This window comes from Poecilia reticulata, linkage group LG9 (genome assembly GCF_000633615.1).
Source record: "Poecilia reticulata strain Guanapo linkage group LG9, Guppy_female_1.0+MT, whole genome shotgun sequence".
In the NCBI taxonomy this organism is placed as follows: domain Eukaryota; kingdom Metazoa; phylum Chordata; class Actinopteri; order Cyprinodontiformes; family Poeciliidae; genus Poecilia; species Poecilia reticulata.
The window spans coordinates 17,739,343-17,756,133 of NC_024339.1; the positions used below are offsets into that span (position 1 = coordinate 17,739,343).

The 16,791-nt window shown below is 35.9% G+C and overlaps 1 protein-coding gene across 1 annotated transcript in view; it reads left to right on the forward strand.

Moving 5' to 3' along the window:
- Positions 1–16,791, forward strand: part of oxct1a (3-oxoacid CoA transferase 1a) — a 45,256-nt gene that overhangs the window by 13,229 nt on the left and 15,236 nt on the right. Inside the window, exons 8-13 of the mRNA XM_008418332.2 lie at positions 5,598–5,705; positions 5,937–6,051; positions 7,951–8,045; positions 8,663–8,711; positions 9,730–9,802; positions 11,370–11,445. Coding sequence (XP_008416554.1) covers positions 5,598–5,705; positions 5,937–6,051; positions 7,951–8,045; positions 8,663–8,711; positions 9,730–9,802; positions 11,370–11,445 — 516 coding nt within the window. The remainder of the gene's footprint in view (positions 1–5,597; positions 5,706–5,936; positions 6,052–7,950; positions 8,046–8,662; positions 8,712–9,729; positions 9,803–11,369; positions 11,446–16,791) is intronic.

Here is a 16,791-nt window from a genome sequence, read left to right on the forward strand (position 1 = left end):
ATCCCAGAAAGTGACAACAGAGCATGGCCAAGTGCCCACACAATGGGGAGAGGATGGAAAGACTAAAAATACACACAGTAATGAGAGTGCGGTGTCGTATTCACTTTGTTTCCTGGAGCGATTTCTTCTCATCTTCTTGCTGTCCAGTTTTAGTATTTGTCCTTGTGAAACACTTTTAGACCAAATATGAATTCGAATAGCTTCACCATTGCTGCGTGAGGTACTTAATTTATAATTACCGGTGGTTTATACTGATATTTTAAAATTCTGAATTACTTAGTCTTATTTTATCCCGTTTTAAAAATATGTGAATATCTGAGCTCCAGTGTGCACCTTTGCAGCTTGTTAGCCATATTTGTGTGATTGTGTGTGCAGGCTGCAATGCATTTGTAGTTTTAGTGAACTGTGAAGTCTGACGTTCTTGTCATCTTGATGTTTTTAGGTTTGTCTGGGTGTTTTGTTAAAAGAACTCTGATAAATAAGACTCTAACAACAAAATAACCTTTTTCTATGTTCCATAGAACAATCTGCATATTGCTGAATCCACTAATGCTAAAGTGCTAAAGGCTTGGAGTTGTCAGATTTCCCAGACAAAAATATGAGTAATGCTGCCAAAGTTGTGGTCTACTTTGAAATCTCCAGAAATGCATCAAAAAGTGTACATTTAGCCCAGGTTTTTGAGTAATTTCAAAAGATTGCTGACTTTCAAATTAAAAGTTAATGACCTTAAATAGCATTCTACACAAGTATTGACATCTAAAACTAACAAATTCAACCTAATAGCTTGTTTCTTATAAATGCTACATTGACCATCATCTGTTGGATAAAAAGTAATTTCAGTCTGTCATCTTAAAACCAGATGTAAAATGTGTGCATTTGAGTACTCAAAAAGTCATGTTTCTAACACTACAACTAACATTGTTGAAATTGCTTGAATGAATAGAAATCAGTTTTCCAGATTGTGCATAATTCAGAACCCCCCATCTGTTTGGCGTAATTGCAAAGACTGTTTCTTTTCATGGGCAATATTTAATCAGTTAATGTCAGGCTGTTGTGGTAAGGTAATTTGGTTTAGTATAGAACGTGTCTGTTTCTTTTTTTTGACATTTGATAACGGAACAACATTGGTAATTTATTTGTAATTGTTTGTAAAACTGTAATTATGTTTATAACCAGGCAGAATCCTATTACAAAACACAATGTACCTCACTTTATTCTTTGACTAGGTGATTGGGAAATAATGTGACCTTTTATTCTGTTGCGCTCCTGTCAGCCAAATAAACAACATTCTTTTTGTACTTTCAGAAAAATTTAGGTTAATTTATAATTTTTTACGTCGTCTCTTTTGGATTGTATATATCGCGCTTATTATATGACCATAAGTATAAATGTTACACTCAAAATATTTGGGATGTTCATAACATGCATCATTCCTTAAAATTGCATTGGGAACACTTGTGTAGTAACACTTGGCTGCAGGATTTGGTAGGATTGTAAACAGATCCATGTGAGATTAACAAGATTTGACAAAGCTTGTGGGCTAAAAAAGCGCACCCTCTCAAAAGAAAGAGAAAAAAAACAAAAACCTTGCTGTGTCCCCAGAGGGCACTTTGATTCCCTGTGTCCCTCTGCCAGCTCACTTCATGCCTCGCTTTGCTCTCATTGATGTGAAAATCTGTCTACAAATACTGGAATATCAATCTCAATGCATGTGTCTATTTACTTACTCGACACACCTGCTCAATTGTATGCATGTGTGTGTGTTTTTTTAAATTTTATTTTAATGTTTTATCCTTCCTTGTCCGCTGAACCTCCTGTGCATTCGGGACACATCACATAGATGAAAGGAACTGAGGCTTTTTATCTGCGCGGCACATTTAAATTGTATGAGCTTCTTATTGTGCTGTGATTTAGCTTTGGAAGTCTAATTGAAAATGCTGCTAAATTTGAGGTCTGTTTGTTTGAGAGAGCGCAAAAAAAAGAAAAAAAAAACCTGTATGAAAAATCCACTTCTGAAGTGTGGCATTATTTGTTTGCTGCTTCTCATTGGACTCCCATGTGTTCACTGAAGAAATAAAGTGCCAGCTAAATGATTTTTATCTTTGGCCTTGAAAGGTATGCAAACTGTTTGTTGTGATTCTAGTCTTAGTATTTTGCTACAGTTTCCGTCTTGATAAAAATGTTTCATGAATTCACTACTATCAAAAAAAACTCAGACTGAGCCCCCTGGGCAAAGATGAGTTAAATATGCTAGACTCCTGTTGCTGTGCTTCAGTCAGTCTCATTCTTTGTTATCCAGCATCAGAAGTTTACTACAAACCAACCTAAAGACCCATAAAAGGAGTCTAAAATCACTTTACAATCCTAAGTGGCCTTAGCTCCTCAGAGACCAAAGCCTTCGTATCCATGACGACACGAAGATGGGATCCACTCCTGGCCATTGACTCCTCTCAGTCAGCGCTGAGAACTGAGAGAGAGAAGCAGAGATAAGGAGAGATTCAATTCAATTTGCTCTGAACGGCTGCCCCTCATGTAGATGGAATAAGTAGGTTACACAGTGAGCTGCACAGGAAGCAAAGCACTGAAAAGTAGAAGTGAAGCAGAGAATTGTGTTGTTGTGGTTAAATTCTCTGTCAGTCACTAGAAACATGATTGCTTTTGTGCAGAGCTTTTTTTTCCCCTTTATATTACATTTTCAACATTTTTTTCCCCCTCATTAGAATCATTTCATAAGCCATGTGGGGAACACAGCAAATGTGGGAGAACGCTCTCAGGTCTGATGAGACAAAAAGGTAACTATTTGCGCTGCATGGGAAACGCTATTCCGGAAAAATAACAACATTGCACTTTATTGAACATGGTAGTGACAGCATCATGCTGTGGGGATGTGTTCTTGCAGGAGGGAAAGAAAGCTGGGGAAAATAGATGGAGCTAAATGCCGAACAATCCTGTGGAGAGAAGAAAACAGTTGGAGGCTGCAAAAGACTTGAGGCAACCTAAAACACACAGCCAGATTTAAAACATAATAGTTTAGATCAGACTGCATCATTTTACAATCTGCGTACCACATCTGGCCCTTTGAAGATGGCATTTTATTTATCAGTAGGAACCAGGCTCTAGCAGACTAGCATTGTAAACATGTCTAGTACCAAGGAAGATCAAGAGATGCATAACTGGTTGAGGCAGAGTCAGACTTTTTCTGAGGATGCACTGCTTAAATTTTGAAATATCAACCAAAACAGCCATTGAGATATGAAAGTTTGCTACTTTTAAGTTGTTTTTAATATCTCCATATCTATTTCTATCTCTGTGGATGTACATATGTGTGTGTATTTAAGTCTGTATATCAAGCATTTCTTTTGAACTAAATAGATCAATCTGTATATGCTTGCCATTTTTCTAGATCTTCAATTCAAAATCATCATGTTTATAACACTACCATTATAATTTTTGTATTTTTAGTCATTTCTTTGTGTTTACTTCTTTTTCTGTAGTTAAGATCCCCTTAGAATTGTTTATTTAATGCATTTAATGTTGTTTTTTTTCTCTTAGATTGCATTTCCAAAAGGTTTTAAAAACAATGTAACATTTTCTTTCCATTTCACAATTGTACAGCCGATCACTTAAAATCCGATTAAAATACAACTTTGGTTGTAACCTGACAAAATGTGAAAAATTCAAGGAGACGTTTGCAAGGCATTCGTTTCTTGAAAGAAACCCAGGAGTTTTTAAATGTTTTGAGCAGACGACTAATGGCAAACAAGATTAGTGGAGCCCACACATGCTGCACAGCTCCATTTTCACACCTGTTAGGGTGTAGGCTGCTGGGAGCCTGCTTTTTAGCACATCCTAATGTTACCTAAGGAGAGAAGAAGGCAGGTGTATTTCTTGTGGGATTTTTATACCAGTCATGTTGACCGAACGCTGTTTAAATCAATACCCATTTCCATCTCCGTCCTGTTAGTCAGACAGAAATAATCCCTTATGTACACTTCTCTGCTGGTGCTGCACACTTTCTTCAAAAAGGTGATGGATGCACTTGTCTGAGTCTAGAGTACAATGTGTTGTTCATTGTGGATTGTATAATTAATTTTTAATTCTGTGTTAAGTGAGAGTAATTGAAAGGTTTTATTTAAACTGTTTGTGTTTATTTTTTAACGGCTTATTTTTGCAGAAGGCGGTTGCGTTTAGTCTTGATACACCGATAGTTTTTCTCCTATGCACCTCCACTCTTCTCCTCCTCTGATCCCTGGATCAAGCTGTATATCCTGTGCTTGTTGCATCAGATGATCCTTTTCTTTGTTCATGTAGCCAAGCTGGATTTAGGTACACAGTCGGCTTTTACTGGCCTCTGTGGAGTTGCTAAACGAAAACCTAGAAAAGCCTAGACTCCTTGTTTATTGCTGGACATTTTTCAATGTGAAATTCACAATTTTAGCCAAAAATGGAGACTTGTAGGATGTCAGAAAACCAAATATATGATTTTGCACTAACTCTAAAAGTGTTGTGTTGACTTTTAGTTTGCCTTGCATAAGTATTCATACCCTTTGAACTTTTTTTTTGTTACTTTACAGTAACAAACCTCATTTTAACTGGTATTTTATGTGTTAAGCACAACTTTGTGTTGGTCTATTTGTAAAGTTGAAGTACAATGACGTGTGGTTTTCAGTTCTGAAAGTGTGGTTTATTTTTGTATTCTCCCACCTTTTTTTCTATGGTCTTGCCACAGATTTTCAATTTGGATTTGGGTTTGAACTTTGACGGATCCAAAAACCAAACATTTTTGGCTTATCTACTTGTAGCTTCGACATAGTTGAACTTGGAAAGCAAAATCGCTGCTAGAAATGAAAATGGCGTATTGGTTAGCTAGAAGTCCATGACCTTTTTTAGCATTTGTGCAGTAAATATTGTGATGTTTGTGGGATTCCGCAATCGATAGCATTCGACAACTGCAACTGAAAATGCTGTTGATGGCTGACGCTCACTAACTGCGCTCATGTAAGTATACAGGGTCAATTACGCCACTTTTCATGCAGTGAAAAGTTCAAAATAGGAAGTAGAGTATACTGAATGGACTGAAAAATGTGACCTTTACAAGCCAAATTCCACAGAATTGTAACAAATTGCATTATATAAAACACATGCAATCAATTTTCAGTGTATTGTTTTATGTCAGTGTATTGACTTTTTTTTCTTTTTTCTTTTTGAAAACCCATGTGTCAGATTTTTTCCACTTCACAATGGTGTGCAGCTTTGTTGAAAATGTAGGGGTGTCAATACTTTGGCGAGACACTGCAAGTTGCTCATTTAATTCCATGTTTGGTATCGGTAATGATCTATAAAGCCTGAGAAATCAAAATGTCTGGAGATAACATTATCTTGATTGCTGCACATCAGCAAAAACTCAGCAGTTTTTTTTTTTTCTTTTTCTTTTTATACCAGCCTAACTTTCTGAATTTCATAACCCGTTGGACAGGGGTTATTTTCTGGTACTGTAATTCCAACACTGCACGGTTTCTCTATCTGAACTTTCAATCTCAGGGATCGTGGGTCAATTTGGAGATGAAGCTGGTGCTCATTACTCTGTCTCTCTGCAGGTGGAGGAGGTGGTAGATGTTGGGACGTTTGCTGCAGAGGACATACACATACCCAGTATCTTTGTCCACAGAATTGTTCAGGGAGCCAGCTATGAGAAAAGAATTGAGGTACAAAAATAAGACCCGTCGGAATTTACATAAATGGAAGGATCATTTGACAGTGGGATGTTGTTGCAGTGTCTATTATGGGCATTCTTTCACAGTAAGAGCATTATCGCAGGGTTTCATTGTGTAAAACCCACAGATTCCATGTTTTATCCTTGTGTCATTGCGCTTCCTCTGAAATAGACTCCCAAGATGCCGTCTTGCTGTTTCTCATCTATTTCTGTGTGCTTCTAGAAACGCACTGTGAGAAAAGGCCAAGAAGAAAAGCCCAAACCAAAGAAGGATTCAGACATTGTTCGGGAAAGGATCATTCGCAGGGCAGCACTGGAGTTTGAAGATGGGATGTATGGTATCCTTTGACGTCCTTTTGGTTGTAGGCTGTGTGCTTCCGTAATAGTAGACTGAAGCAGACAATGTATGTCTTGTATATGTAGTCACATTAATGAAAATATGATTGAAAAGTTTATTTATTTTAGTAACTCAGTTGACTAAAAGAATTATTAAAATTAACTACACACAAACTGTTTTCAAGCCTTTCCTTAAGTTAACTAGAATGATTTTTAATTTATATCTAATGACAACACAAGATTTCAGACTAGAATATTACATCAGACCAATGCAAAAACAATTTTAATATAGACATTTGGGCTTAATGAAAGTATACTTAATACATGTTTTAAAGGATATTTTCAAAAGATACTTTTAATCTGAGAAATGAGCCTTATCAGAATACATATTCTTTATTAAAAATAACTATATCTTCACACTGGTTGTGATAAGTCAAGATTTTTTTTAAACTATTCTGGTATAATAATAGACATGCAGCCTGGGCGTTTGGTAGAGATGCTAGAAAGTGTTTTTATCATCACAAACCAGTAATGATGCTACCTATGGAGTTTTTCTTTTAATAAACTTTACTTGGACCTGAACTGGAAGGGTGTGGCTAGGTAAGCAATCCAACTGGGTTTGGTGTAAAACTAAGGCTGGAAGAGAACCCTCCCCACACCATCACAGATCCTCTGCTGTGGGCATAAAGTACTTTTCCACATTTTCATATGTGAAACGCCAACCAATCCTGATCGAATCTTGTTTCTTCCATCAAAAAATAAAAGTTGGTGCGTATTTAGTATTTTTAGCAGGGTTATGATGGGAAACATCAAGTCAAATTGGCAGTAAATTAATTCCATTTTTTTATAGCCTTATGAGTCCAGACCTAAATCCTATTTAAAAATCTGTGAGGTGTGCTGCAGACAAGAGAGAATTGGAGAGGAACTAGAACCTTGAATCTAGAGAGGTGGGGAAAAGGGAACAATCATAGATCTTGCTCTCGCTGTATGCTGCAATTATGTGAAATTTCATATTAGAAGACTAAGTGCTACCCTGTTTGCAAAGACAGACCATATTGGTTTTGACAGCAGGGGTACCAATAATTGTCCCTTATGGTGCAATGAGTGACTGACCCAACCCTCCGATCCTGTTCATTAACATCCCTAACCCATGATTAGGACGGAAGAAGCCTTTTGAAAAAGAAGTGAAACATCTTCAGGAAACGGAAGCAATTTTTGATTATCTCCCTACTGAAAAAATTACAAAAATGTTTTTACATGTTCATGCCATTACAAAAAGAGGTATTTTGCAAATCATTGCCAGGAACTCTATCAAACACAAATAGCTTTGTAATAAATACTTGTATTTCTGTACAAGGTAGTGTATGGCATTTGATTTCATTATTTTCTAAGTTCTGTTAAGCACAGAAAAGATTTCTGACAAATATTTGTATTTCAACACTTTACTCTTTTGCCCATCATTTAAAAATATTTCCTGCCGTTCTTTCTGGTATGCTTCCTTCCTTTGTCCCTTCACTTCTTCTTCTCCTTGTCCTTTGTTCCCTTATTTCCTTTTTCTTTTATTCCTTTCTACAGTCATCCTTCTTGCACCCCTCTAGTCTTTTGTCCAACCCCCTGTCCATCTCTTCCTTGCCACCTTTGATCATTCTTATTTCCAGCTGCTTGTTTTTGAACATTACATGTTTAAATCCTGCTTGTTGCAGAAATATTTCCCAAAAATAAACTTTCAAATTGGATATTTTAAGTGAGTTCAAGTGACTGAAAACTCTGAAAAGTTGAATCTGGAAACGTATTTTGACTTAAATGTGTAGGAGCCCAGCCCACTTTCTGTAAATGTATCATGTTTGACTTTTGTCTCATGAATATACATCATGCATTTTTCGTAACTTAAAGAAAAACGGCCAACCTTGGTATTGGTATCCCCATGCTGGCCAGCAACTTCATCAAACCAGACATCACTGTACACCTCCAGAGTGAAAACGGACTCTTGGGACTGGTAAGAGTTTTCCTCGCTGCATTCAAAGACCGAGTTGAAAGAATGGTCAATTTCACAGAGGTGAGGGCTTTAAAGCAAAACTATGCTTGGAGTGTACAGGAAGATAAATAGTCAGACGTTAAACTTTATCTTTGCTAGTTCAGTCCCTAATTTGAGATGTGCAAGGTTCATTATACAATGGATTGTGGCAGTTTGACACTTTTTCCTTCCATTTTTTGGTAGTCATTATTTGCTGACTGAGTCTTTTAACAAAGGCTCCTGAAGCTGCTGTGGAATGACTTTTCAATTGGTTGTGTTTGCAGAAGTATGTGGGTGCCTACTGCCTATGCAGGTTTTTTATTTTTTTATTTTTTCAAAGCTTCCTTTAATTAAAAGCCCCGGTTTTTCAAGAGGTATCCTTCTCACCTTTCTTCTACACCTTTCACTTTTTTGGTGAAAGAATTGCTCCCTTTGTTGTACACAGTGGGAAAAAAATCAATATCTTATCTAATTTAGAGATGTGATTGTATCTGTCTCTGTCTTGAAAGATCATGGCTGGCCAGGATGAGTGACGTGTGTGAGTGGATGTATGCGTGTGCTCCTGTGTGCACACTCATGTTTCATTTCTTTTTGGATAGGGGCCCTACCCCACTGAGAATGAAGTGGATGCAGACCTTATTAATGCTGGTAAGGTTTATTGATCAATGCCTTAAAAGATACATTTATATTTGAGGGGGAAAAAAAGAAAGTAGACAATGCAAGATTTTGGATAAAAAAGTGTTTGGGGTTTACACACAATCTTATACATGCCTCTGCCTTGCTTAATTAATTCTGACACTCAAGAGTTGGCTTTTCTTTTTCTCCCTCATTCTTTTTTTAAGACCTTGCAAAAGAATTCACACATATTTCACATTTTAGAACCTAAACGGGAATAATATAAACTATGTATAATTGTCATCTTATATGCTATATAATACAGGATTTTATGTGTTTGACCAACCCAAAGTAGAATATTATTGTGATTGTTGTCTGGAAGCGAAATGATGCACCGTTTTTTTTTTTTTTTTACAAATTACAATCTAAAATGTTTGCCATGCATATATCTCAGCTCCTTTTATTCTGAAACCCCACAACATAATAATCCTACTTCCTTCCGAAGTTATATAAATAGTGGTTTTTCACCTTCCAATAGGACCGTGACCCAAATCACACATCTAGACTCACAATGAAATATTTTATATCAAAGCATATATATATATATATATGTAGTCCAGATCTAAATCCAATTCAGAATTTTGGCGAGACTTGAACATGTGTGAATCTTCTCTCCATCCATTTTGACAAAGCGTGAGCTCTTCACATCAGCGGTTACCACAATAAGATGGTTGTTCAAAGAATTGATTCTGGGTTCTGAAAACATTTGCAAGCCAGGCTTTTCAAAATATTAGCTGTGGAGATTTTGAAAGTTCATTTTCTTTCTCCTGCACAATTACGCCGCATAAAGTTCACATAAGGCCACTGTCACAAATGCAAACATGATTTTTGAAAGACGCGGTATGTATTAGCATCTTTTCTTTTTTAATCTCGATTCAAAAATTGACCTACTATATTTTAATTAAATTTTATTGCTTTTGCAAATGCCATGTGCTGTTAAGTCTATTGCTGTAATGTATTAACCCTTGCACTTTGTGTCCCTATTCTGCAGGGAAGGAGACTGTCACTGTACTCCCGGGGGCTGCCTATTTTTCCAGTGATGAGTCATTTGCCATGATCCGAGGGTAAGACCGTGACAAACGAGCTTTGAAAACTTTATTTGCAGAATGAAAGTTGGTTATGGATGACATTTAAATGGAATTGCACTATACAAATCCTTAAAAAAAATAGGTTTCATAATATGACTCAACCCCATGGACAGAGGGTATTGTGGAAAGTGGGAAGAAAATGCCACATTTCCTCCAAATCAGATACTTATTTTTCTTCCAAACCACCTCCTTAAAGATAAAAACATGATTTACCACAGGACACCAGGATGTGAAACACTGGATAATAACAAATGGCTGCTGTCACCAACCCAACTAGACAGCAGCCTTGTCAATATATCCTAAGTCTCTTGTTTTTATTGATTTGCCTGCTGACTGATATTGCCCACCCGTGCTCCCTGCAGCATTAGTTGTGTTTGGCCACCCAGAGGAAATTCAATAGTGGTCATAAACAATAATGTCCAGTCACACTGTCTGAGACTAAAAGGAACCAAGCTGAATTTGTACTCACTTTGGTCTCCTGCTGTGAAGACGCAATGGAGAGTTGGAAGAGATTCTGTGAGATGGATTGCTAGCGGCTAAAGCATACACAATTAAACAAGCTAAGCTGCTAACCTTTATCATTTAACTGTAGCTGCTTGGAATAGAACATTTAAAGTGCAGCTGCTTAAAATTTAATTCTGCAAATGTTAGAGCTACACCTTCTTAACTACATCCAATGTTGAGACTGTTTATCTGTTATGTTTCACATAAAGTTGCTCAGTTAGTAATTAGGCTTTTTTAAACAGTTACCTTTTATTTCACTTCATGCATATCTTGCCAGAGGAATATAAAATTAAAATTTGAATGCCCAGAGAAATCAGTTGATGACCAGTTTTTCAGCTTGAAGCGGGGGGGGGTTGTTGACCGACAGGTTGTTGACCGACAGGTTAGAGATTCAAGAATCATATATTTTTCCACAGGTTTACACAAACTGCACTAATCACAGAAATTGGATCCATGAGGTTTTGAAAAATATTTTCTCCAAATTCATTTAGTCTTTGATATAAAGTGATAGTAAAAAACTATAGCAATTGCCTATTCAAACACAGCATCTTTGTGTTCATAGTATAAATAAATACTAATAGTAACAAGTCTAGAAATATGTTTAAAGCTTCTCTTATATTGATATTATATGGTTATCAAAGATAAATTCAAATTTTTGAGAATTGGTATCAGCAGATCCAAACTTTACTAAAACCTGAGATAAGAAAGTGGATATTTCCACTTTATTAACAACTTGTGAAAAGGTCATACCAACAAAAACACGAAGTTCTGAACTTCACTATATGGAAATTGGACTCTCCTGCCTATTGGATCAAGTATTTATACTCTGTGGGCATCAGGAGAATGTAGATACAGTATGACTTGTTTTTTTTTGTATGTTTTTCAATGTATTAAAATGTTTTCTGTCAAGAAAACAAAGATGGGATGTTGATATTTTTAAGACTCCAACTAGTCTTTCTCCTACGAATGGACCCAAGTTCATAAGTTTAACTAATCCGAAAACTGACAGCTGTCCTTCTCTGTTGTGTCATCTCTCAAGGGGTCACATCAACCTGACAATGCTGGGAGCCATGCAGGTGTCAAAATATGGAGATCTAGCTAACTGGATGATCCCTGTGAGGTTTACTTTCATTTAAATCCATTACCATTTCTAATAATGTTTTTTCTACTGCATTTTCATAGTGTTGAATATGACATCAAAGGGAAAAACTGGTCCAAATGCTGCTTGCAGAACTTGTGGTGACAACTTGTGACATGATTGCCCAGAAGTAGCGCCAACGTTTGTCCATGCATCCCTGAACATATTTAATTTGTCAAAGGATGCATCTGAGCTTGTCAGTCAAGTACAAAAATAATAGATGCAGAAATGGAGGCAGGCACACAGTCTCTGACTTTCAGTGCACGAAACTGTGTATGTATTGTGGATGTCTAGGTTTGAAAATATCTCAAAAATTCAGACAGTAATTTAGGAAGCCATTGCTATTTTCTGAGCATTTGAGGCATATGTGTGTGTTTGGAACAGTGGTGAAAGGAAGCGGCTAAAAGTCTCACTGTTCATAAGTGTTTTGGTACATGGAGTTTTAGGAGTTTTAGATGCTGTAGTGAAGTTGTTTAAGTCAAGATTTATGTATTTATCCAGGTGAAAGTACTGTCAAATGCCACACCACTGACAGTCTTTTTAAGTCATCCCAGATTTATTATTATTTCACAACTTCATAAAATTATTGCATATTTACTTGATATTTATTTACTTGCAAGTCTGACCCTACAAATAAGAAACCACTCTTTGATTTAATAATTAAATTTCAGCTTGTGGAAACATGCAACAAGAAACAAAATCATTAATTGATCCTTCTGGCTTTTAAAGGGCCAACACCTTTATGGCTTAATTATGTAATTTGAAATTATAGCTTGCAAAGAAATTAGGATTAACCTCATCCAATGTTTTAATGTTCAAATATTGCTATTGTTTTTTAAATGCAGTCAAAAGTAAGTTAAGTAAATGAGTTTAAAGCTTAAATAGTGAAAATATAATATAACATAAATACAGAATATGTAAGCAAAATTAAAGGAATGCTGGATCCTAATTTTTTGCTGCACTCAATAGTACTTGTGTGATTTTGTTTTTTTGGGTGGCACGTCTTCAAATTTGAAGGTAATTACTCCTTAAATATTAAAGGTTTTTCCACAATGGATGTTGATTATAATTGCAACAAACTGCAGACATTCTTGTCTTGAAATCAAGCCTCATTTTTCCATTACCAAAGTGTCTCACAGTATAAATATGCCGAAAAGCCTGTGTGAAAATTCTGAAACATTGCATTTGATCTTTATTTTCGGATGAAATTGGCCAATTTTTTGACTTTTGAAAAGGTTGGAAGCTACTGATGAAGCTTTTAGATAAATCGATTTCTTTTTAAGAAATATGATGTTCCAGAGATTGTCAACCAAATAATGACCTTTATTGGTGCTGACAGCAGCCTTCTAACTATAACGACATCTGCGAGAGAGAGGCTCAAAGAGCAAAATAAAAAACACTCGGTGAAGCTGTTCAATGACAAAAGATATTGCTCAAAGCCACGTCTCTTCCCACACCACAAACCTACCTGTTTTGACTTTGCAAGATGGCTGTAAATATGCGACATCTAAAGCTAGAAGGAATTTGTATTCATCCAGATAAAAAGGTTAATCTAGACATTTTTGATGGCTTTCAGCATTACTGACATGAGAAGGAAATCCCACTGGAGATGTTTTCCAGACTGCACAGCGGCGGAAGCTCCATTATCTGAGAACATTTTCCTTCACTGGAACATCGGTTATTCTAACTATACAAGGGGATAAATAGCTGGCTATTAGAAAGAGCGCCTGACTGTTGAGACTTTCAATTGTTTAGCATAAACTGTAAAATACTGAAGCAATACTTGCACATATTTTACCCTAAACTGTGCTTCAATCTTCATTAGCGCCTCGTCTTAAAGGACGGATGAAGAGAATTACATTTCCTGCCGACTATGATAATAAAGTGTTCACCATCTAAAGATGGGTTCATAGCGTGAAATTAGAAATGTTTTTTTCGTAGGAGTTTTGGTTGCTGCACTCTCAGCATGATTGTAGATTTTTTATGTTTTTAATATGCAAAATGCAGATGAAAATTTTCCAGCTCAGGGTTTTGAAATGCTTTTACATCTTCACTTGTCTGAAACATCTGAGAGAAAAGCAGATGGATGAAAACAAAAGGGTAATACAGTAAATAAAAAAAAGCATTTTGAACTTTATCATATAGTTAACACATAATCTTATCATTTTTCCTCATGATGAACTGCAAAAATTTAGACCAAAAACTCCTCTTAAAAGTAACAAAGTAAACTGATATCAGGAGTATATCAACGTATTTGAGAATGCATATTTCTAATGAGTTGTAGAAATTACCACATATAAAAAACTGTTAAGAAATTGGTTCATGACACATCTGATGTTTTATGAACATCCTGTTCAGTTTTTGAACAGGTAACTTCACCTAATCTCACATGCTGTTGCCATGTTGATGGATGAAGTTAGTTTCAAGGACGTCTTGTATGTTTTATAACAATTGTATTTCAGTTTTCTTTGTGTTTGACAATTTGTGTCAAGTCATTTTAACATTTATTTATACAAACTTTGTTTTGTTTAGACACATTTTTCCACTGTCCAGCTACAGATAAAATAGTCATGACTAATTCTGGCACATTTACGAAAATGTTAATTAATATGCATTGTTCCTTTCAATTAAATCCTAAATTTCAAAATTCAAGTGCATTCACTTAAACATGGTTCCCGTTAGTTTGATTTCCATGTTTTAAGTCTCTATCTTTTCTTTTCCAACATATCTGGTGTTTATTTACAATAATAATGATTTGTATTTTAAGTTAATATCCTTTTAAATTGTAAAATCACAGAATATTCATGTCACATGTAGGTTTAGCTGTTGTTTTTTGTTACTTGGATCACAGTTTCCTTTGTCTTACTGTCAGTTCTGTCTCTCTGATTCTTGTCATTAGTTGTCTGGGTAACAAAGCATTGTAGCAGTCTGTCGCTATGTTATTAAATAGAGAGCCATTTGTATCAGACAGTGGAGACTGTCAAGAGAATTGGAGGGGGAGAATAAAAAAGCCAGTTGGTAAGTGGGAACTCTTGCGTCGTGGTGGGGGCCTTTTTCTGTGCCAATTCCACCATAAACCGAATCCTACCACTTCCACAATAAATTCAAGTGTTGCCACAGCAACTCAAAAAATGCAGCAAGCCCCTAAAGTGTTGTAAGACGGAGCTTCAGTCAAAATATGCTTCCCACAATGCAGTTCTTCAGTGTTATTGTCACAGTGGTATAATTTAATGCCATTGTCTTTTATTTCCAACAGTTTTGTTTCTATGTTTTCTGGTTTTTATTATGGTCCTGCTTTTTTTTTGTTTTGTTTTTGTTATGGTTTATATCAGTTTGATAGAATTTTACACTTAGGAAATTACATGTTAACATCGCATCAAACTGTTTCTCTTATATATTGGCTCTCAGGGAACATGTCTGTTGTTCCCTTAGTATTTAAAGCCCTTGAACTTTTGCACTTTTTTTATGTTACAAACTAAGTGTTTTAATCAATTTTTTAAATAAGTTGGACCAACACAAAACACTGTATGATTATGATGCGACAAGGATATCTGACTTTATCCAACGCATTGCACACATGTAAGAAGATCATGCAAAAAATCATATTGTAAAATAAGATACAACTTTTTTTGATAATTACATTGTTTTTGCGATCTTTCACTACTAAAACTGAATTTGATTGATTTCATTTGACAGCCCTATTTAACCCACCAGAGTCCAAATTTTGTAAAGCCATCATTTTCTGCAGTTACGAGTCTTTTATGCATGTTTCTATTTGTGTGCATCATGGACGCACAAGTACTTGAGACTCCAACTAGAAGTGCTCATAACTGCCCATTTTAATAGTTCAAACACCAAAAATACCTTGATGTGCATTAGTACACACAGTTGAAGCCATCTGAGTACTATTACAGAACCTACTACTTACAGTCTTCCTTATTGCCTCACTTGTGTATACAACCAATCAGCTCCAAGAAAAATGCAGTGCATTGTGGACTGTTTAGCAAGTGGCAGCCAATAGCGTGTCAGCATTCCACTTATGTATTCCTACTGGCCAGCTGCATTTTCTTTAGACAAACATCCCTGCAGCCTGATCCCACCCCCAACTCTCATCTCATGAAGATGGCATCAAAACATAAAAATGTTCCATTGGTATAAAAACTCTTGCAATGCACTAGATAGTTTTGTTTCATCTGGGTTTGATAATACATGGTCTCCAGTAGCCTATGCATATAACTCCCACATTGCATTACATTGAACTGAATATACTTTATTACTCCCAGAGGGAAATTCATGAAGTATCTTTCTGATTTTACAGACCAGTAGTTGGGAATTTTTTTAATTTAATCTTTAATGGATGCAATTTTATTAAAGATCACTTTCATTTCCCATTTTTTTTCTAAATTATTTAAAAATGAAAAGGAGAAAATCTCTAGCTTCGGTGTCTGTTGCTCTGAATGAAGTCACATGTGCTGTTCAACTTTGCAAGGTCAAAATGAAAAATATATTTTAAAAAGTGGGTTCAATTATTAAAAATTATACAAAGGCCAAATTAAACTTTCATCTTGGAATGCATATGTAGGCCACTGGAGGTTCCTCTGGTATGATAACTGGCTTAAGCCTCGAGCTAAATGAAAGAATGTCTTTAAATATTCTAGCCTAATTTCTTTTTGACTCTATTTAATCATAAACAGCTTATCTGTAAAAACAAATTATGCAGCTGTAAGAGTTCAGCAGAGACAATGAGTGAAAGTGTGGTCATCAGAATTTTTAAGTTTGCAGCAAATGTCCAGTTTTCTCTTATTAAATGAAGGGTCTCACAGTAAATGTACAGTTTTAGCCATGTTTTTGCTAATGAAATGTGTATAGAAACATGCTTTTCACGGACCTGTTGTGCTCAGATTGCAGCAGCCAAATAGACACAATCGGAGCGTTGAGGAAATGAAAAACCTCTGGGGCCTCAGTCTGACCAGCAAGGTCAATAACATCAAGGCTTTGTTAATTAAATGACTAAATTACCGAGCTGTTGGTGGTGGCTCTGTCAGAGGGTATTTCTGTGGATATTGTTAGAAAAATATGTCCGTTCCAGCTCGGTGGCCTTGCACACGCTCCACTGGTCAGAAATCAGGTGACCCATCAATCTCTCTTTGGTATGATGACATTGATTTTGTAAAATGTTAATATGATCTATCCAAGGCGTTGGCTTTTTTCTTCTTTTTAGACTCAAAACCAAAATCTATGGATATATTGAACAAAACTATCAAACAACAGAGCAAGATGGAAAAGATATAATCTTTAACAAATGTTATTTGAATAAGTTTGA